General features: G+C 34.2%; 1 protein-coding gene across 1 annotated transcript in view; it reads left to right on the plus strand.

The window, feature by feature from the left end:
• The window catches only part of SPRED1 (sprouty related EVH1 domain containing 1), a 100429-nt gene that overhangs the window by 38572 nt on the left and 38400 nt on the right, over nucleotides 1-23457 (plus strand). The window contains exon 2 of the mRNA XM_008017098.3: nucleotides 6823-6997. Within this exon, the coding sequence (XP_008015289.2) occupies nucleotides 6823-6997 (175 nt within the window). The remainder of the gene's footprint in view (nucleotides 1-6822; nucleotides 6998-23457) is intronic.

Consider the following 23457-nt stretch of genomic DNA (forward strand, 5'->3'; position numbering starts at 1 on the left):
TGATGGCAGCAAGAGAAAAATGAAGAAGCAAAAGCAGAAGTCCCTGATAAACCCATCAGATCTCTTGAGACTTATTCATTCTCACTAGAATAGCGCAGGAAAGACTGGCCCCAGGATTCAGTTAAGACCCCTTGGATCCCTCCCACAACACATGGGAATTCTGAGAGATACAATTCAACTTCAGATTTTGTTGGGGACACAGCCAAACCGTATCACATACTTAGCTGTGATGAACAATTCTTAAAGTTAAAAGTTCTGAGAGGAGACTGTCACCTCGGTTTTTTTTACAAGATCATCATAAATAATGAGACAAATTTAGACAATTTGGTAATGCGGATGTAGTAACAAAGTTATTTTAATATATTAAGTCATTGTAATAACATTTATTGGGCACCTAACAATGAGCCAGGCAAAATGCTAAGAAATGTACATGCATAACCTCATTTATTTCTTATAGCACTGTGATAAATATTATTACCTCCATTTTATAGACCAGGAAGAGGGATACAGAGAGCTTAAGTAATTTGCCCAAGCTTACAACTTTTTTTTTTTTTTTTTTGGGGACAGAGTCTCGCTTTCTCACCAGGCTGGAGTACAGTGGCGTGATCTCGTCTCACTGCAACCTCTGCCTCCCAGGCTCAAGCAATTTTCCTGCCTCAGCCTCCTGAGTAGCTGGGACTACAGGCGCATGCCACTACCCCCAGTTAATTTTTGTATCTTTAGTAGAGACGAGGTTTCACCATCTGTGCTAGGATGGTCTCAATCTCTTGACCTCATGATCCACCCACCTCAGCCTCCCAAATGCTGGGATTACGGGCATGAGCCACCGCACCTGGCTCCAAGATAACAACTTTTCAGAGGTGACACTGCCTTTGGAACCTAGATCTGACTTGTTATTAAACAGAGTGCCATGTTTAATATTTGCTCCAGTTTTTAGAGTTGCCAGTGCTAAAGGGATAATTCACATCTTCATTTTTCTAATCAAACGCAGCCTTTCTCTGTAAGATGAAGAAATACCTCTTTCATTAGGGTTAATGCAGTAATGTTCTCCTGCTGCTCTTAGAGCTTTTAAAATACAAATCAGAACATTCTACTTTCTTGCTTATTGTCATCCTGTGGTCTCTTTATCTTGATAAGAGTACTAACCTTGAGCATAGTATGCATGGCTTGATACAGTAAGTCAACTACTATTTCTTTCTATCGCTTATGTCTACCATCATCTTTTGAACTTTATATTGGTTCTTAAATATGATGTACTTGTGTCATGCTCTCTCTATTGAGTGTCCTTAGCTTTTTATCTACCTGATATACCGCTATTAAAAACCTACATCAAATATGAATACTAGTAATCTCCAGTATTCCCATTATGTGGCAATATATTTTTGCCCACTAGATTATGAGCTTCTACAGGGAGAGGATCGTAACTTTTCAATTTAGTTTATGTAGTATATGAATCTCATGGGTTAAGTGAATAGATTACTGAGTAGTAATGTGGTTATCTTCTGAATATCTGCATTCTACATAGTTTAGAAGGCAGATACTTAAATTGTGAAGTACTGTATCATCCTAACCTACTTTTATTAAATGCTTCCCTTTTCTCTTCTACCTAGTCTCTGTAGTAATGTTTAATATTTGGATGGTTAATATTTACTTAAAGTATATAGAGAGCAAAGGGTGTTTTGTCACTATAAACATCCCTCAATGGATAAATAAGTTCCTGTTATACTGTACAAATCTTAAGGCATCCTAAGAACCTTCTCAATTTGGTGGTTGGTGGGGTGGAGGTCAGGATTTTGTTTTAATACTATTGTAATTAAAAATGGAAAAGGTTATCTTTTTCTCCTGTATATGTATTACTATATCTTCAAGAAGGTGTTCCGTCCTTCATATTAGTTTCCTGTTGCTGCTGTAGGCAAATTACCATAAACTTAGTGACTTAAAACAACAGAAATTTATTATATTTTAGCCTGGAGGTCAGAAATACAAATAGGTCTCACTGGGCTAATATCAGGGTATTGCTTGGGTATGTATTATAATAGAAAAGAATGGTATAGAGAGAACAGAAAGACAAACAATTTATTTTAGAAATGTTAAGCTTAAGAATAGTCAACCAAAACAATGTAGATGGCCAGCCGGCTATTATAAATGTATCCAAATTTAGGAAACTGATCTGAGCAAGAGCCAGAGCTGTACTGCTAGTCATTTTGTGTGTATAGCAATGGTTCCTAAATTGGTGGGCCAGGGTGATCATAGATGCTATTGTGATTAAAGCTATATACTATCTCCCCTGAAGAAAATGCATATGTGGCAAAAAAAAAAAAAAAAAAAAAAAAACAAAAAAAAAAACAACTTACATTTGATTATAATTTTGGGGATTCATAATCTTTTCCAGGAGGTTCACAAAATTAATCTTTGGTGTAAAGGGAAAAATTGCTTTGCTACAGATTTATAGGCTCTATGAATTTTGGATTCATCAAGATAATATTTCCTTGCACATTAGTTATTTGAGTGCCAGTTGAGTGGAATTACAGCATCTTCTGTCAAGTAAATCGTAAAATTATTGTACTTTCAAGAAAATAAAAGTATGCTAAGTAAAATAGTCGTGTGTTTTGCAATAGGTATGTGCTCTGAGAAATACATTGTTGGGGTATTTCATCATTGTGCACACAAACATCATAGAGTGTACCTACACAGACCTAGATGGGAAAATACACTAACACAATAGCTGATGAGCTTTAAAAAAATTCACACAAAAATTTCATAATGTTTTAAGAAATTTATGAATTTGTGTTGGACCTCATTCAAAGCCATCCTGGGCCACAGGTTGGACAGGCTTGCTGTACGGCATGTTATTGTACTGAAAATTGTAGACAGTTTTAGCACAATGTAAGTATTTGTGTATCTAAATGTCAGAAAGGTACAATAAAGATACGGTATTGTAATCTTATGGGACCGTTGTATGTGGGGTCCATTGTTGATGGAAACATGCAACACAGGATTGTATTTAGAAAATGAAATCAATGTAAAATCAATGAGAATTCCATCGGAGTCAATATTGTGCTACAATACTTGTTAACTTTGTTTTCCTGTGATTAAGTTGAATACATATTATGTGTAACATGTTAACTGATAACAATAAGAGGGATGGGGATAGATAAAATTTTAATTTATGAACATCATGCACAATTATTTTACCTAATAATTGAACATCTGGTTAATATAGGTATTATAAGCTTGTAAAAATGTTACAAAAACTTGCATAATATGTGTTGTAGACTCATACATGTGTTAACCAATGAGCTAAAAAAAAATCACAAAAAAATTTCACACGTATATTAGTATGTATGAGTCTAGAGTACAATCTTATGGTCAGTTTCTACCTTCTTGGTGGGGAGAAAAGGAAGAGTTGGGAACTTTCGGTTGTGACCAGGAAATGGGAAGAATGGGAATCAGTATTAAAACCGTGCACGTATTCTGTGTTCCAAGAAATGTCCCAATGTATGGTTAGAGCCTTTAGGTTTGTTCCATAAGGAGCTTGACTATCAAACACTTTACGTGTTTTAAGCCTGGTGTTTCCTTATAATGGACACATAAAACAAGCAAAAAACATATGATAAAATCTCACATCTCCAGACTGTGTCTTCCTTGAGCCTTCTACTTGTCTAGTAGTTGGGTAGGGTATATAATAGGCTTGGTAATCATAAAGCAAGATGGTTCTGTAAGGGAGAAAAGAAACTAAAAAAACAGGTCACTTTAGGTGAAGGACACTTTGTGTTTCAGACAGTTAAAACTTCTAGGGCTAGTAAAACTTCCTGCAACTGTACTCTTAATTTGATTGTTAAGAAATATTTTGCCAATATGTAAATTTGAAATTGCTGCCATACATTTATCCACAAAGTGCAATAAAGTATAGCTTTAGAGTTTTTCTGGTTCATGTGTAATATAGTACTGTCATTTCAAAACTACATGGTTCAGTACAACTGAGGCAAAATTTGTCTTCGTGTTTGGTCATCTTTTGCTTCTGACTTTATTGAAATACCAGCTGAAAATTTTAGGAAATGAAGCTCATGGATGCCACTAAGAATTTTAGATGATTTGCAACACTTTACTTGTTTTGTAGTTAAAATCTTATCAGCAAGTTCTCTTGGCTCTACCTCCAAAATATACCCAAATCTCTCTATTCCTCTTCGTGTCCATTGTTATCATCCTAGTTCCATTCAATATTACCTCTCACCTGGATTTCTACATTAGTAGTTGCTGTGGATTTAATGTTTTTGCCCCCACAAATTTATGTTGAAATTTAAACTCCAATGCAACAGTATTAGGAGGTGCAACCTTTTGGGAGGTGTTTAGCACCTACCATCATGAAAGTAAGAGTTCTACCTTCATGAATGGATTAATATCCTAATAAAAGAACTGAGAGTGCCCATCCCTTTTTGCCTGTCCACCTTCTGCCATGTAAGGACACAGCATTCCTCCCCTCCAGAGTGCACCATCTTGGAAGAGGAGACTGACCTCTTTCCAGACAATGAACCTACTGATGCCTTGATCTTGGACTTCCAAGCCTCTGGAACTGTGAGAAATAAATTTCTCTTTATCATTTACCCAGTCTGGTATTCTGTTAAAGCAGCACAAAACGTACAAGACAGTAGTTTAGTTCTCCTGCTGTGTATGAAAGGATATATTTGAAATTACTGTTCAAATATGATCAGAGATTAGAAATTGAGTTACAGTTTAGGTTTTTAATAAAGAAGGAACATCTTATAAGATTCTCTTAATTTGCTTTAGAATGGAAGCTAGCCCACAAATGTGGTTATTATGTAGTCTGCTCCCAATGCCTTTTAAGATGCATGTTGTGGTTATAGTGGTGGAGTTTGCTCCAGCCCATCTCAGGAGGATTTAATATCTACATCGACCCAGCCTTTATGCACCCACACTTCTCTGACGATTTCTCTGAGTTGAAGATTGGCAAGAATTGGGTCCAGATAAGAATCAGAGCCTCTGAATAACTAAATAATAAAAAGCTTCCACAAAAGAGTAAATTGTGAAGCCAAAACCTTTTAGAGTTTCTATATAAAGAGTTATTTTGACCCCAGTAATAGATAATTATGGTTCATCATGAAAATTCAATTATTTTCCAGATCCTATCTGATTTTGAATTACCAAGGATGGCAGTGTCTTCAATTTTCAATGCTTTGTTGTCATAATGATAATAAAAAGTAATACTCATATAGTGTTTGTTATGTGTCAGGCATGGTTTACATTTATTGTAAGTGAGTGCTGTTATTTCACACATAAGATTGAGGCACAGAGGTTTAATACCTTTCTCAAAGTCATACAGATAGTAAGTTTCTAAGCCAAGATCCAACTTGTGGAAGTTTGACTCTAGAATTCTCACTCTTAACCACAACCCAGTGCAACTTTAAAAGTATATTCTCTGAAAAATACTTATGTCTAGAATATATTTTTAAAAACACTTCTAAAAATAATAATAAAGATAGTGTAATAAAAAATGGTCACAGATGTAAAAACAAGGTAAACAAATGGCCAGAAAGCACATGAAAAGATGTTCAACATCATGAGTCATGGAAATATAAATTAAAAATGCTGTGGGATACCACTATATACTCAATACAATAAGTAAAGTTAAGACTGAAAACACCGTATTGGCAGGGATATGGTGAATCTGAAACTGTCATACATTATTGATGGGAATGTGTAACAGTACAACCACTTTGGAAGATAGTGTCTTGTATAGATAAACATGTACCTATCCTGTGGCCTATTCCACTCCTAGGTAATTATTTGAGAAATGAAAAAATGTCTACAAAAAGACGTACAAGAATGTTTATAACAGCTTTATTCATAATTGCCAACAACTAGAAAAATCCAAATACCTATCCATATAAGAAAGAATAAATTATGATTTATTTAATTACAGGACTACTTAGTTAAAAGAAATGAACTTCTGATACACAAAACAACATGAGAGAAGGAAGTCAGATAAAAAGGGTACAAATGGTGACTGTGTTTGATTCCATTTATTTGAAGGTCCCAAACAGGCAAAATCTCTGTGTTTGGCATAAGGGTTTTGGAGTGATTAAAATGGTCTGTATTTTGATTATCATGTTGATTACACATGTGTCTTACTGTCTTTGGACTGCTATAGAAAAATGTGATAAACTAGTTAGCTAATAACAGAAATTTATTTCTTATAGTTTCTACGGACCAATTTGCTTATTAAGTAATTTAAGCAGAACACTTTTCTTTATATGATTTGTGTAAGTGATTGAGATTCCCAGTTGGTAGAAGAAATTAAAAATGTAGCATCTAAACTAAGCATGTTTGTTTCAGCATTTTATTTATAATATATTCTGGAACCGTTAGGAACTTCTAGATGCTACAGTTGAATGTGCTGAAATACAGCAGTTTGTCCTGGTTATAATATTGTAGCAAATGGACATATATAGACAAGTTTTATGGTAGCCTGTGTAGTTTGACAGTAGTTGTCTTTGGGATCCTTCACAACTTGTTCCATGGCAATAAGATGTGCTGGAACTACTGAAATGATGAATTGAAGTAGTAGTTTTATAGTCTTTTATTACGAGATTAGTCTTCAAAATGAAGGACAACCTTTAAAGTCTGTTTGTGGTTTTTGACCTTCTTCAAGTAGGTTACTTTCTGTGGATTTTCATGGAAGTAGTAAACACCTTAGTCACCACATATTAACTAATGTGGTCTTTGGTTTCTCAAACAAGACTGATGGCTTGGCTGTTTTTCGTTTATGGAAAAGCTAATTCCTGATCTTTGCATCTATTTTAGTAATAGTTATGCACGAGTGCGAGCTGTGGTGATGACCCGAGATGACTCAAGTGGTGGATGGTTACCACTTGGAGGGAGTGGACTAAGCAGCGTCACTGTCTTCAAAGTCCCTCATCAGGAAGAGAATGGCTGTGCTGACTTTTTTATCCGTGGAGAGCGACTCAGGGACAAAATGGTAATGAATAATGTATCTAATACTGTAATTTTAGGATACTTCTACAAAAACGAATTATCTGTTTAAAATTATGATTAGTATACTGTTGTGAGATTTTTTTCACCTATGAATCAATGATTGTGTCTGGAGCTGTTTCTGTGATAAAGACAGTGAAGTACAACATTTTTTTTCAAACTGAGACTGACATTGATGCATACTTGTTGGGGGTTGGGGTTGCTGCTTTTCCATTTAGGTTTAATGCAGAAGTTAATAAATAGTCTCCCTAGTTATTAAACCGATTACGTCCTGCCTTCCCTTCTCTCTGCTATTCCCTAGACTAGAGATTGGCAAACTGTAATCCATAAGCCAAATGCAAGCCCACCAGTTGTTTTTATATGGTCTGTGAGCTAATAATGATTTTTATATTTTTACATGGTTGGAAAAAATTAAAAAATAATAATTTTGTGTAACATAAGAATTATATGAAATTCACATTTCAGTATCCACAAATTAAGTTTTATTTGAACATAGCCCAGGTGATTCCCTTATTAATTCCCTTATTTTCTAGGCTCGTAAGACTACTTGGTGCCAGCCTAATCTTTAACACTATTGTCTTCTATGCAGATGTGTGGTTTCTTACTTGTATACATTTTAAAATATCAGTTTAACCTTTGATAATGTTATTTGCTCTCTTTTAATTAGTATGGAAAACTCCTTCACTTTCTTTGTTTCATTTGTGGGCCAGAAACAACTGATTACATCTGAAAAACTGAGTAATGTTAGTGTCATTTTTGTATCAAGAAAAAGAAGAGTGGCCGCGTGCAGTGGCTCATGCCTGTAATCCCAGCACTTTAGGAGGCCAAGGCGGGCGGATCACGAGGTCAGGAGATCGAGACCATCCTGGCTATCACGGTGAAACCCCATCTCTACTAAAAATACAAAAAATTAGCCAGGTGTGATGGCAGGCTACTGTATTCCCAGCTAGTCGGGAGGCTGAGGCAGGAGAATGGCGTGAACCCTGGAGGCGGAGCTTGCAGTGAGCTGAGATCACCCCACTGCACTCCAGCCTGGGCGACAGAGCGAGACTCTGTCTCAAAAAAAAAAGGAACATACACTTAGAAGCAAAATAAAAATAAAGTGCCAAAATAGAACCTTGAAAATAACGAGAATTCCCTTTAAATATATATTTGTGGATCTGTTTGTTTAGCATCTTGGTTATTATGTTTTGAGCTCCAAATAATTCTTCCATGCATGAATACTTGAATATGACTTACTTTCAGTTTGGGGGCTTGGCCTCTTCTTTTTTTTTTTTTTTTTTTTTTTAACCACTAAATCATTGTAGTAATTCAGAAAGTTGCTTAACTTTCAGTGCCCCAATTTATTCCCCAGTTAGAGTTATCCTAAATCATCTTGAAAGCCTTCTTACACTAATGTTTTATGAGTTTATGATTCACCCATGCTACATATTGTATAATGTGTCTCAGCCAGAATATGTTTAAGTAGAGAACCCTGGTTGAAGTCAAAAGTGAAATATGATGCATATGTCATCTTTTAAAAAGTTTAAATTTTTAAAGGTGGCCTGGCCTTGGATAAAATAGGATCTGGCATATTAATGCTTTTTTAAGCCTGGAGACATCTAAGAAGGCACCTAGGATGGTGTAACGCTTCTGGTCTGAGCTAATAGTAACTGGGGAATATTGTTGGAGAAATTGTCTATGTTAGAAACTGAGTAAAATGGTGAAAATCTAAGGCATTTTTTTCCAGATAAACTTTTTCTTAAGAACACAAAGTAATAGAAAGTAAAATGTGGAGTAAGAGAGAAAAATGCTTGCTCGAAAAATTGTAAGAACAAGGAAGGATGACCTAGATGTGAAATAGAAAAAACTCAGTGAAACAGAATATTGGATATAGTAGAGATGGACGGTTTAGGATAATAAGGGACCAAATCTGCATAACTAAGTATGAGCCTGCTCATATTGATGGATTGGGTGATTGTTCAGAGTGTGGCTTTAACATAAAGCTAGTGAAAATAAACCTGAGATTCAGAAAGAACACAAACTTTTATTCCCTATGACAGAGCTCAAAAATCAAGAGGACTTACTCTAGTCCCTGGGTATAGAATATTGATAGACTAATAAGAAAATAGATTATTTTGCTAGAAGTACTGAATCAGAACACCTGTTGTTTCACGTAACCATTTTTCTTTGAGGAAGCTTGTTACTTGTGAAATGGGGATAAGAAACATCTCTCAGTGTAGCCATAAAGGAAAAATTGCTTTCAGTCAGAAAGTTGTCATATTTCTTAGAGGGATTAACTATAGTATAGCGTTCTAGGTTTTGGGGACTTGTGTGATCAAAGGCAGAGGCAGCAACTCATGACTGTAAATTGAAAATAGCAAAGTCTTGTAAAATCTCAAGACAAATGAGATAGTGATATTGAAATAAGATTAATTTCCACCCTCTGCTGGGTAATACACTCTGATCAAGACTACTTCTGAAAAGCCCAGCAGTAGAATTGACATATACATACATTAGTTTCCAATATCACTACATTTTGAGGTCACTAATGTTCATTTCTATATTCATTGGTTTTATTCATTGGTTATTCATTGGTTTTATTTTAATCCATTTTCCTGAGTTCTAGTTTCTTGATTTTTTTTTTTTAAAGAAGTACTGTGATTACTGAGTAGTCTGTAATTCTGCAGGGTTCCTCTCAGATTAATGGTAGCTTTCCTTTAAAAGCCTTCTCAGTGAATAAACAGTGCACTTCAGTAGTAGTTCTGATGTAATAGTTATGTGAAAGATAGTTGCTGAAAACTATTCTGTAACCATTTTGCCTGTGGATCACATCTTAGAATCCTCTACCTTAGATGAATTCTAGAAGTGAGATTCTTGGCCCTCATATATCCCATGTGTAAATTCATGCCCTTGAAGAAAGAATAAATATTGAGAAGAGAAGTATATGACCACTCACGAGGCTAATAAATACAGTATTTTAATGAGTGTCTATAAGTCAGAATACTGATAACAATAGTGAAGAAGATGACCCTTGTCAGTTATGAGAGAACCACTTTCACAGAAAACTTTTCCAGCCGTTGATTTACAATTACAGGTACTAAAAATAAGCCTTGTTACAATTCCCAGAAGGTTATATACTTTACTCTTTTATTTTTATTATTTTTTATTTTATTTTATTTTTTTAAGAAAGAGGGCACAAATAAAGAGCAGGCTGCCTGGGACTTGTTCAAGAAGACATCATTTTGTGTAACTGGGTCAGTGTTTAGTCATTCACTCACTCAGTGATCCTATGTTGCTTACCTATAAAGCATCTTTATGATGCCCACAAAAGGTGACGTTTATTTCCTGGCTTATCCTTTGATACTCTAAATTGGAGCTTTCCAACCTGCATGCCATGAGTGTCTGGGGCCTCCAGACTGCCTTATGTTGTTGTTGTATATGTGCCTGAGGAGAGAAGAGTTGAAAAGCACTGCTCTGCATAATTGGCTCTCATGCTTTATGGATGATTGAAAAGAAAGAATTTGAAAGAAACACCAGGGGTTGGTGTTGTAGCCTAAGAAAGGCTTAGAGACACTTGGGGATGGAATGATCGTTGTCAAGGACGGATTCTGAGAGAGTCTTGGCCAGGTGTGGTGGCTCATGCCTGTAATCCCAGCACTTTGAGAGGCTGAGGCGGGCGGATCACGAAGTGAGGAAATCGAGACCATCCTGGCTAACACAGTGAAGCCCCATCTCTACTAAAAATACAAAAACAACAACAACAAAACAACAATTAGCCAGGTGTGGTGGCACACGCCTGTAATCCCAGCTACTCGGGAGGCTGAGGCAGGAGAATCGCTTGAACCCGGGAGGCGTAGGTTGCAGTGAGCCAAGATTGTGCCACTGCACCTCCAGAGTGGGCGATGGAGCGAGACTCTTTCTCAAAAAAAAAAAAAAAAGAAAGAAAGAAAAGAAAGTCTTACTTGATGTGTGTGAGCTGTAGCCTCTGTAAAGCCTTGATATCTTCCTTTAATTCTTTAATGCAAGTTAGTATTACCTTGGAGCACATATAATTTAAATTGTTAACTGAAATTTAACTGTACAGTTGTGTACATTTGTGTACATCATAGAGTTCCACATTGCCTATTTAGTTTTTATTAGATATAATGGTTCTTCTCTGTAAGTAGGACACTTCTGTCTTACATTTTATCAAAATGTTTACCATTTGTACAGGTTATGTTATTTGACCATTTTTAGCTGATACATGATATGTGACATGTAAATTTAAAACACTGAATTATAATACAGCTTAAGATTTTTTAAGTTTCTGAATTAACTAGTAACAAAATGTTTGCTAAAATATTTACTACTAAACACAGTTTTTAGTTATGGGGAGCTAAAGTAGTTTTTCCTTAGTTTATTTAATAGATAATAAAATATTATAAATTTGCCAGTATTATTAAAATTTGCTAAAGCTATGCTTTTTAAACCATATTATGGGCTAAGGTATGATAAAAGAATAGGCTGAGTAGAAAGATAGGAGTCTTTTAAAATGCCTGAATTCCTGAAGATGCTCTGTGGGGACAAGAAAAAGCAAAGTTATAAGACAGTTACCATTATAAACTTAGAGTGACAAAGGTAATATTGAAATAGAGAAAGGAAAAACCAGAAATATTTCCAGTTTAAGAAGTTGCCAGAGAGATTAAGGAATTGTTTTTAGGATTAATAAGTAATTAGGTTGTGGATAAAATTGTTTATAGAAATTGAAGTGCCTTTAAGATAATGGTTCTATTGTTTAAAAAGAGTATGTTTTAAAAATAAGGTTTCTTTCCAGTTACTGTAGCCTAAAACAAAATTAGAATATTTCTATTCTAGGAAGAAAATAATGTGGTTATAATATACCAGTAGCTTTATTAAAAATGAGACTCGACTCACCCTTTCTATCATGGGGGAATCTTAAAAGACCAGGGAAACATCTTTCTGCCTTGGGTTGAACTTTGTCGAAGTGCAGAACAAGAATTTCCTGCTAAGCTTTTCCACTGTGCCTCTGAATTATTCCTTTGTGAAACTTCAGTCCTACAGAAGTGCTCCTCCACTAAAAACCAATTGCCCTAACTAACTTTTCCTTAGGATTCAGCCTTCCTAGCAGTTTTGTTTCTTGAAAGATACTAGTTCTCCTATTCACCATAATACCGCAGTTAAGAAAAGAATGGGAGTGGGAGTAGAGATAGTGGAGTATTGTTATTGTTCCTTATTTCCCTTACAAGTTATTACTCTATCACCCACATGTATAAATCCCATTATTGAATCTATATAGCATTCAAATCAGCATCTGTTAGCTTTCATTTTCATCTACTGATCTTAACAATTTCTTCCCAAAGCCAGATTTTCTACGTCTGAGCCTCCTCATCATTCTTGGCTACTTTTCTTTGCAGTCACGACCTTCTGGTCTTCATTTCATCAGGCTACTTTCCTGGATCTGGTTGTTACCCAGAACTGTTCCATTTGAGGAATTTTATAATTTCCTGTCGTTTCTTTTTTATTCCCATCCTACTGCTCTTTAATTTCATATCTTTGCTATTACATTGTGCCTCCAATTTTTTCCTTACTTAACTAGATTCCTTCTGGCTTCAGTATATTTTTTTATTGTTTTCTTTTTTAATTTAATCTAAATCTTTTCAGTCAATCTCTGAAACAACCCTTTCATTCATATTTCAGTAGACGATATGTTGCTAAAGTTTTTTTTAACCTTACTTGACACTAAAGGAACGTCATTGAATCCTACAGTATTTTCTTTTAATACTCTTTTTTTGGGCCAAACACGGTGGCTCACGCCTGTAATTCTAGCACTTTGGGAGGCCGAGGCGGGTGGATCGCCTGAGGTCAGGAGTTTGAGACCAGTCTGGCCAACATGGTAAAACCCCATCTCTAAAAAAATACAAAAAAAATTAGCTGGGCGTGGTGGCGGACGCCTGTAATCCCAGCTACTCAGGAGGCTGAGGCAGGAGAATTGCTTGAACGTGGAAGGCAGAGGTTGCAGTGAGCCGAGATCACACATTTTGCACTCCAGCCTGGGTAACAAGAGTGAAACTCCGTCTAAAAAAAGCGAAAAATCTTTAAAAAGAACAATCTTTTCTCTTTAAAGGTGAGTTGTTCATTCATGCAATAAATATTGTTGAGTGGCTACTCTGTGCTAAGTACTGTTCCAGGCACTGGGAATATGTAAGTGAACAAAAATAGAAATCTCAGTTCTTAAGAGAATATACATTCCAGTGAAAGATAAATATTATAATAAGAAAACAGGAAAATGATATGCTAGACAGTACTAAGGGGAAAAAACAAATTAGGAAAAGGGAGTATAGGGGAAGATTTTTGGTGGGGATGGGGATTGGTTAAAATGTATGTAGACACAGTGACCAAGGGAAGGCCTTACCAAGAATGTAGGTAACATTCATGTAAAGATTATTTATATTGTGAATAGGGTCTCATATTTTAGTTTGTATGTTCAGATTTTCAAATTTTGAGTATTCTTAAAGTAGAATAAAGTTATCTTGTTTCAGTTCGTATGTTAAACTGTATAAGATCTTGAAATTGTTTGGATTTGGTGAATGTTCTCAAAATGTGCATCAACAATAGTTATAAACTTAGAAATTATCAGTGATCCCTCCATTTATTCAAACAGATCTTCTTTATTCTTGATTCTGTTTCATTCTTTTCATCTCTACCCCTCTCATATCTTTCCTGCAAATAAGCCTACTTTTTTTTTTTTTCATTGCCCAGTTTTACCTGGCTCTTTCTAGCTTCTGTCTTGTTTACCATAATTAAATTTCTAAAACTTAGGTCTAATACTCTTTTAGGATTCACCACTAATTTCCTAGAGACAGTTTCATCTCCACATAGAAAATGTTTATAATCTGGCTCTGTCCTCCTTTGCTTTTATCTGTCTGCCTTTTTTCTCAAAGGTGATCATTTCCATGGTATTGCCTTACTGAGTTACTTGTAGTTCATCAGAAGTACAATGCATAAGAAAATGCCCTTCCCCTTTTACATTAATAAATATGGCACTATAAAGATAGCATATTGAGAGATTATGTGGAGTAGAGAATGTTGATAAACATGTTGCTAATGCTCAGAAAACAATAATGGCAGGAAACAGTGGTTTCCTTTTTACTGTCATAGATGGAAAAATAGGAAAACTGGGTTAAAGCACCTTGGGCAAACCAATTTTGCTGTGAAGAATTGGAATTGAGATAAATGTTAATAATAACCAGTCTAGAATCCTGTTCATTTCATTATTAACCCATTGAAAAGGTAATAAATTATGCATTAATTACTTTCTGTGCAGCCATGAATTTTGTAGTTTTCCCCAGCGGTTGTTTTGCAACAGTTAATTATTTAATATTGCTAGTATACCTTGAAGAGGGGGAAAAAGTCTGCCTATTAGCATTTCTGTTCTCTTTCCCTGGAGCCTTGTGGGAACTGGTTCCTGAAAATCAAGATTTAGAAAATGTCCCAAATTATTATACCTTCCTGGTTACCTTTATTTTCTCATTTAGCTTAACACTTTCACCTTTCTTCAGCATACTCTTTATTACTACATTTCCTCTTTCTTCTTTCAAACCCTGCATTTGGCATCTGAAATATTTCCTCTTTACAATTTATTTTAAACTAACATCATTCCATTCTTTAGTTATTGCTTTTCACTGGTTGATTTGGTCTGTCAGCCTCATCATTATTATCTTGGCTTCATCGTTCTCTTTTATACGTGATTGTGGTATATTTCATAATTTATTTCACATCCTTTCCATTATCTTCCAATTGCCATTAAACTGTAATAGCCTCCATCAGAGCTAAATTAAAGCCCAAACTCTGACCTCAAATTATTGACCATACTTATTAGCTTTCCAAATGTTTCTGCATTACTTTTGTTTTATTACATTCTAAATTATAATTTGAATGTGTCCTGCTTTTCATTGAGTGGTTATATTCATTCATTGTTCATTCATTGTTGTATTCATTTCATTCATTGTTGTATTCCTTTGTTTAATCAACCACTGAGTGCCTTCTATGTGCTTGACTTCCTGTGTTAGTTTCCTTGTGTTGCCATAACAAAATAACGTAGACGAAATGGCTTAAACAACAGAATTTATTTTCTCACAGTTATGGAAGGTGGGAAGTCCAAGGTATTGGCCAATTTTCTGTTTCGGTGTGGGCTGTCTTCTTGGCTTTCAGACTGTCGCTTTCTCAGGGTGTCCTCACATGGTCTGCGGAAAGAGCTCTGGTATTTCTTCCTCTTATAAAAGCACTAGCCCCGTCAGATTAGGGCCCCACCTTTATGACCTCATTTAACCTTTATCATTTCCTCACAGGCTCTATTTCCAAATGTGGTCACCGTGGATATTAGGACTTTAACATATGAATTTGAGAGGAGCACAATCCCTTCAGTCCATAGTACTTCCTATTCCATTCTACTGTTTCTGTTGATTGTCAGTTGAGTAGTATTCTATGATGTGCATGTACCCTCTCTAAATTATTGTAACTTTGATATGAAGTTGATTATCTGCTAGTGCTAGTTTTTCTTATTAGACTTCTTTAACTTTTGTGGGGAGGGGTATATTTTTGCTTATTCTTTCAGAACTCTAGACAGTTTATGTGTTTTCATATATAGGTACATTCACTTAAGTTTTTTCTTAGGGATATAAAAATGTGGCAGGGGGCTATTGTAAATGATATATTGTAAAAATCATTTTTGGTATCTTTTGAAGCTCTTCATGCAGCTTTTAGAATAATGTTAGACAATATTGGTGCGATAATATCTCTTTATTTTCTTTGTGAATTTAAAGGAATTTCTAATGTTGCACAGGTAAGTATGATGTCAGCTGTTGTCTTGAGATGTCCTTTATCATGATAAGGAAGTGTTCTTATGTTCTCTGCCTCTCCGGACTAGAATTTGGTACTAATTTTTGTGAAATCTGGTTTTACAAATGTCTCACAGACTTTTTAAATTGAAGTTTTTGTTGATATAAGTGTAGATTATTGTTGTTGTAAGAAATAATAAAAAGAAATGCTATGTACACTCTACCCTGTTTTCCCAGTGGCAACATTTTGCCAAACTGTATTGTCATATCACAAGGAGGATATTTCTGTTGATACAATATATCATATTCAGATTTCCTCAGTTACTTGTATTCACTTTTGTGTGTATTTAAGTCTGTACAGTTTTATCACGCTTTCACTATCACAGACAAGATGCAGAACAGTTTAACAACCACAAGAATCTCTTCTTTCTGTTGATTTTATCACCACATCTATTTCCCTTTTTGCAATGCAACCACTGTTCTGTGTTCTCAATTATTTCTGTAATTTTGTCTTTCAAAAAATGTTATACAAGTGTAATCATAAGTATGTAACCTTTCAGGATTGACCTTTTTTCTTTCATGATCATTCTCTGAGGGTTCATCCAGGTTATTGAGTATCTCCAGAGTTTGTTCCCTTTATTGTTGAGTAGTAGTCTGTGATATATATTTATATGACTTATTGAAGGATGTCTTGGCGGTTTCCAGTTTGGGGCTAAATATAAGGTTGCTGTGAACATTCACATACATGTTTTTTTTCTGTGAATGTAAGTTTTATTTCTCTGGGATAAATGATCAGGTATGCAGTTGCTGGGTTGTATGGTAGTTGCATATTTAGTTTTGTTAAGAAGCTGCCAAACTTTTTTCTAGAGTGGGTTTATCATGCCACATTGCCACCACCAGTTTATGAGCAATCCATTTTCTAAGCATCCTCACTGGCATTTCAAGTAGCCACTATTTTTTGTTTTACTCATTCTGAGAGATACGTAGTGATAATAACTTACTGTGGTTTTAATTTCATTTTTCTGATGGCTGATGATCATCTTTTCATTTGATTATTTGTATAATTCCCTATAAAAGGTGGTGACATTCTTGTTTTTTGACCTCTAGTCCTTGCCATATTTCCAAGAGGTGCTGGTGGAATCCCAGTATATCGCACCTCACATTCCCTCATCCCATGTCATTCTTGCTTTCTAATCGTTCACTTTTGTTAATAGTTACAGGTCTCTAATGGTTTTCTATTTTATTTTTCAGTTAGTTTGGTAAGTTATAGATTTTTAGGAAATTGGCTTGTTTCACATAAGTTTTTGTATTCAGGGTCATAAAGCTTTATATTGTATTCTGTATTAATTTTTAAATCTTTACTTTTAGTTTTATCCTTCTTTTTCTTCCTAACATAGTTTATTTGTACTTTTTCTTTTTTTCTTGTCCATTTCACTGGTCTTTGCAACTAATCAATTGTTGGCAAGGATACTCTCAAGACCTTTTGTATACCTTTTACCTAAATTCACCAGTTTTTAACATTTGCCACATTGAACGTATCATTTTTCCCCCCTCCCAACACACACACACACACACACACCCCCCACACACACACACACAAAACACTTTTTTTTCTGAACTATGTGATGTAAGTTGCATTACAGCCTGCTTTTTACCCTAATTGTTAGCGTATTTTTCCTAAGGACAAGAATATTCTCTTACAAAATTATAGTATATTTATCATATTTAGGAAATTAACATAAATACATTACTTTAATCTACAGTCCCTATTCCAGTTTTTACAACTGTCTGTGTAATGTTCTTCTGACAATTTTGTTTCTTCAGTATAAGATTATGTTGCATTTAACTGCCATAGCTCTTTAGTCTTCTGTAAAATGGAGCAGTTCCTCAGTCTGCTGACATATTATGACATAGACATATGACATAGACATATTATATTTAAAGAATACTGGGCAGTTACTTTATAGAATGTTTCTCAATTTAGATTTTTCTAGTGTTTCCCCGTGATTAGATTCATATTATTCATCCTTACCCACAATATCATGTAACATCTTGTGCCAGAAAGTTAAGTTGTACTCAGAGGATGAAATCTTGTTGAAAAGACACAAGTCAGCCTGAAGGAGTTCCCTTTATCCAGTTAAATTAGGATAAATGATTATAATTCATTGACTAAAACAGGAATTCATATTATCTATATTCTAAACAAGCAAGCAAATGGGGGAAAAGTAGTTCTTCCTTTCTGTAGAATTTTTTTAATGAATTCATACTCTTTAAATTCTTAATACTTTTTTGGGGTTTATTATATTCATTTTTAACATTTTAAATTGGACATTGAGTTCATTTTGTTTTCAGATTTTTATTTTCGCTCTAAGCTTTTTAAACTGCGAATTTCCTTTTTGGCTTCTTGTTTTGGATTGTTGCACTACACAAATTTTTATATGGAGTTAATTTCATTATCTTTTAGTTCTAAGGGTTTTCTAATTCTCATGCTGATATATTTGATTCACTTGTCATTTAGAAACAGGTATAATTTCTTTCAAAAGAGCAGGTATTGTAAATTAAAATTGTATTGCATTGTGTTTAGAGATTATAGGCTATGCGGTAACAATTACATTTGTCAAGATATATGTTATATTGTGGGTAAATGATTAATTTACCTAAGTCTTCCACATATTTTAGAAGAATATATTTTTCAGGTAATTCATACAGGTTTCTGTGTGTGTCCCATAGGTCAGACATTTTAATGGTGGTATTCAAGTCTGCTTTATCTTTACTAATTTTGTGTCTATTTCATCTATCAATTATTGAGACATATATTCAGGTGTCTTACTGTGATTATATATTTATCAAGTTTTTCTTGTGTTCTTCTATTCTTGGTAAATAAAAATATATGGATTATATTTCTACTAATTGAACTTTATTCATATTACCTTTTAGCCTAAGAGTTCATTTTGCTTATTACTCTTGGCATCCACCAGCTTTTCCCAATATTATGATGTCAAGTTTAATTCCAGCAGCACACTTTTTCATATCCTTGTAGTCATGTGAGGCTCCAGTTAAATTTTATTCCTCTATTGGTCGTTTGTTCTAATTTTTATTATTTGCACACATATGTGTATACTTTCTCGCCTCATTTATTTCAGTAGGAACTAGGTAGGAGTGTGGGTTTATTGGAGTATGGAAACTGTAGATACTGGTGTTCCAGTTACTATCTTTTTGAGTGAAAATAAAATACGTATGTATGTCTGACTGTCAAATGTTTGATCTCTTTTGTAACTTGCTGGTTTTTTGTATGAACTATTTAGTCATTAAAAATAATGTGTTAAAATAATGTGCCATAATTATGAAAATATGATACCATTTTCTTTCCTTCTTTCCTCCTTTATTCCTTTTTTTCTCCCTCCTTCCCTTCCTATTGTGGTAGCTGAAGGTAACTGAACTGCTATTGTATGAGAATCACTGCCATTGCTGCTTCTGTTACTGTTTTTTTTTTTCAATTTCTAAAGTCCCCCTCAGCTCAGAACACAGTGTTAAGCACAAAGTTATATTAATAGACAATTGTAAAAACATTTATTTGATAAGATAATTCTATATAGAATGTCGTAATGTATTTCTTGAAGGGTACAAGTTTTTATATCATTCAGAAAATTAAAGTTCATAGTAAGAGGCAACTATTTGAGAGATCAGTTATTGACTTTGGTTATCAAGTAATTTAATTTGAATTTGGAATTATTATTTTAAAAATGAAATTTTTTTCATTGGATTCAAAGGTATTTCAGAAAGTTACTAGTAAAAATTTTTATGTCTGGTTACCAAGGGTGCTACTTCTTAGATAACACTGTTTGTGAACATGTAATTATCTACTTGTAAGGTAGCAACTATAATATAGTACTTAGTAATTTGAAAGTATATATTTAATTGTACTCTCTTCTTCCAAATTATTAATTGTTGTTAGTGAAACAAAAATGCACATACACCCATTTTTGGCTTGGTCTATTTTAAATGCTTCTGGCGAGCAACACAGTTATTTTACGATGGGAGTTTTGCTCTATATTTCCCAGAATAACTTGGAATAAGTCTTCAGAAGTTGTAGTTATTTAGTAACCACAGTTTCTCCCCCTTTTTTTCCCTCTGTAAATTCTTACCCTGGAACTTTTTTCAGATGGAGGAAAAGGGTTGGAGATTGAAGCATTTTTACAGCCTTTAGAATCCATTAACTTAAACTCCTCAGAATTTATTCACATAAATTCTTTGAAGTGCTTACTACTTGTATCTGTCACTCAAACACCTCTGTCTCCATACTCAAAAATCATCACTTCATAAATGATCTCCCATCCTCACATAGCAAGTAACCTATTGTGGGGTAGTGGCATCGCCTAGTCACCAACATCACCATCACTACTAAGATGTATTGAAGATTTACTGTGTGTTGGGCAGCATTTTGAATACTTTATGTATTAGGTCATCTAATTCTCAAAAGTCAGCTGGATGGTGAATGGTTGAAACTTGATGGGACCCAGCAGGTCTTGGCTACAAAGCCTACAAGCTTAACTAATTACTATACTGAATTCCTCTTACACAGTAGTAACAGTTTTCTTCTTCCTTGGGAAGTGAATGTGTCATGCTCCTGCCCTATTCTATTTTTCATAGCTTAATCATTATTTTGAACACTTTTCACTCATATAAAAATCCATTTTTGTTAAACACCTTTCTTCTTCCGCTGTCCCTTAACCTGGTGTAGTATAAGGAAACCATTTGTCTTCCCTCTCCCTTCATCTGTATCAGATTTTAATAAATTTATGTCAACAGTATTTTCAGTTTTCTTGAAGTCGAGAGTTCACCTGTTTATCTGTATTTTCATAAATAACGTCTGTTTAATGTTAACAGACAAAAGAATAAAAAATAAAAATAGATTTTATAAGTTGTTCTTTTCGCTACCACTGGATTGAAAGATCTTAAAATATCTGTGGTTCCAAAAATATTTACCTTGCTAGTAAAGAGTTTAGACTTGTACGTCTTAAGCAAATTAGATTTGTTTAGATCTGTGTTGGAATGCAAAGTTGTGCTACCAAAAACACCTACATATTGTATTTTCCTCCTTTATTATTATAGTCACTTTCCTAGAGCTGGCTCCAGCCAGTCTATCTGCAGCAATTATATTGTACTCCAACCTGGCAAGATCTGTTTGTATGTAAAAGTCTGAATTTTTCTTCATGCAGTCAGTATAAACATTTAAGTGCTATTGAATTTGTTGCAGCTTTTTCTAGTTTAAAATTTTTCATTTTATATATGTGTGTGTGTGTGTGTGTGTGTGTGTATGTATATGTATTGGGGGGGGTAAATGTCTGTATTTCTAATCCCAGTGCATTTATAGATGATCAAAAGTTCAAAAAGTTCTAGTACTAATACTAAAACATTACTCTAATTTGTTCTTTGTCAACCAGCCGCATTTTTAATGGATCAGTGAAGGGTTATTCATGTCACATTATTTTAGCAACCTATTCTTTATAGTTATTGTTGATTGAGTCCTACATTTAATATTTACTTTACAGTAGCTGTCTACACTTCTAATGTCTTTCCAGTTTATTAATATGAAGTATCTTTTGAGTAAAAAAGAGGGTGAGGCCACTTACTGGTTGGCTTTTAAATTTATCTTTACTATCTATTTTATAAATGTCTTTCATTAATATAGTGGGGGCCTGATGAAATTCATACCTACAGCTAATTAATACTAGCAAGAAGTTTGTTCAGCTTTTAATTAGAATTAGGTATGTGTTCCAATACACTGGATATTTTTAAGATTATGTTTTCAATAGCTTCTGGCAATGGCCTTTAGGATAGTCTTAACAAGACTTAGAATTATTTATTTCCTTTTGCACCATGTCTTGTCTTACAAAGAAGACAAGACATTAATTGCCATTGATAATTAGCCTAACTTCTTATTGGCCAGAAATAATGTATCCCTTTACCTCATTTCTCCTACAAAGTAAATAATTCACTTGGTAATACGGGATTGGTTGTTTTTAATCTCTTGTCAAAGATGTAATTGCTGTTTTCTACAGTTTGCTAATTATGCCCATCTCAAATATGGTAATTCAGCACTGAACTCTGCTTCCTGTATGACTGTTGTTACTAATATTACTGTTATCTTTTAAGATACAGAATTAATACAGTGAAAACTACATTGGGCTAACGTCAGAACTTAGTGTTCTGATATAGTTGAGAAGGGACAGTGAAAATAGGCAGTAGATTTCAGTAATTTTAAGAATCCTCTATCCCTTAAAATTATTTTTGCTTTTCAGGAATGTAGGTTTAGTTCTGATCAGATGATGAGTAAACATCTTCTGAGGCATCCTTTTTCTTTGCTTTCTTTTTCTTTTTTTTGTAAACAACTTTCAACCCCATTGATTTTTTTTTTTTTTTAAGTTTGAAGTAGATAGTTGGTATCCATCTCTGTTACTTAATCAAGGTGTACTATACATTGTATTTAGTGTGATTAAAGTACATTTTTTAAAATGCTACTTAAAAGCAAAACAACTTTCAAATATATTATGTCACTTAGATAAATAAGAAAATATTGTACATTGCATAGGGAACCTGTGAGAATTATGTAAATGAGTGATAGACTCTTCTAGGAGGCATATCCTAAAAAATATCTACGAAGATGTTGGGCGATTGTGCCAACAGATTACCTTTTTTCTGTTCCACTGCCTATTCCAAAATGCATTTTAGCAACTACCATAGAAGTTTTTAACTAAAGGATAATCCGTTTTATGCTACATTAAATATATAATACCAACAGTATTTTCTCATATTTTATAGATAGAAGTAAACATGTTGAGATCTAGTTTATAATTAGTATGTTTTTGTACTGGTTGGTATGATATTTAAACTGGGTATTTTCATGACTTTTCGGTGGAACACATTTCTGCATAGGTACTTATGTGAGTCAAAGAGCTAGTTCATTAGCCTCTTCATTTCCTCAGTGCATTTTAAAGCTCATTTTTATTGATTTGTTTATAATTTCATCTTTTAGATTCAAGGGATACATGTGCAGATTTTGTTACCTGGGTATATTGGATAATGCTGAGGTTTGGGGAATGCTGGATTTTGACACCCTTGTACTCAATAGGTTTTCAACTCTTACCTCCCTCCTTCTCTTTTGCCAGTGCCTATTATTGCCATCTTTGTGTGTGTGAGTATCCATTGTTAGCTCCCACTTATAAGTAAGAACATGTGGTGTTTCGCTTTCTGTTCCTACATTAATTTGCTGAGGATAATGGCCTCCAGCTATATTCATGTTGCTGCAAAGGACATGATTTCATTCTTCTTTATGGCTGTTTAGTATCCCATGGTATATGTTTTATAAGTATATATGTATCACATTTTCTTTAATCCACCGTTGATGGACACCTAGGTTGATTCCATGTCTTTGCTATTGTGAATAGTGCTTAAACTTATTTTTAAAACTACCTTTTCTTTGAGTTTTGGGACGCTCTAAACAATAGATGCCTTTTGAAGACGAGATTAGGGTAGATCACGTTGAAATTTTATTTATCTAAGAGTTAATAGTTGAAAGTATTAATTTTGGAAAATAGAAGGGGCTAATTCAGTAATATTTTCATGT

This window comes from Chlorocebus sabaeus, chromosome 26 (genome assembly GCF_047675955.1).
Source record: "Chlorocebus sabaeus isolate Y175 chromosome 26, mChlSab1.0.hap1, whole genome shotgun sequence".
NCBI classification, from domain to species: Eukaryota; Metazoa; Chordata; class Mammalia; order Primates; family Cercopithecidae; genus Chlorocebus; species Chlorocebus sabaeus.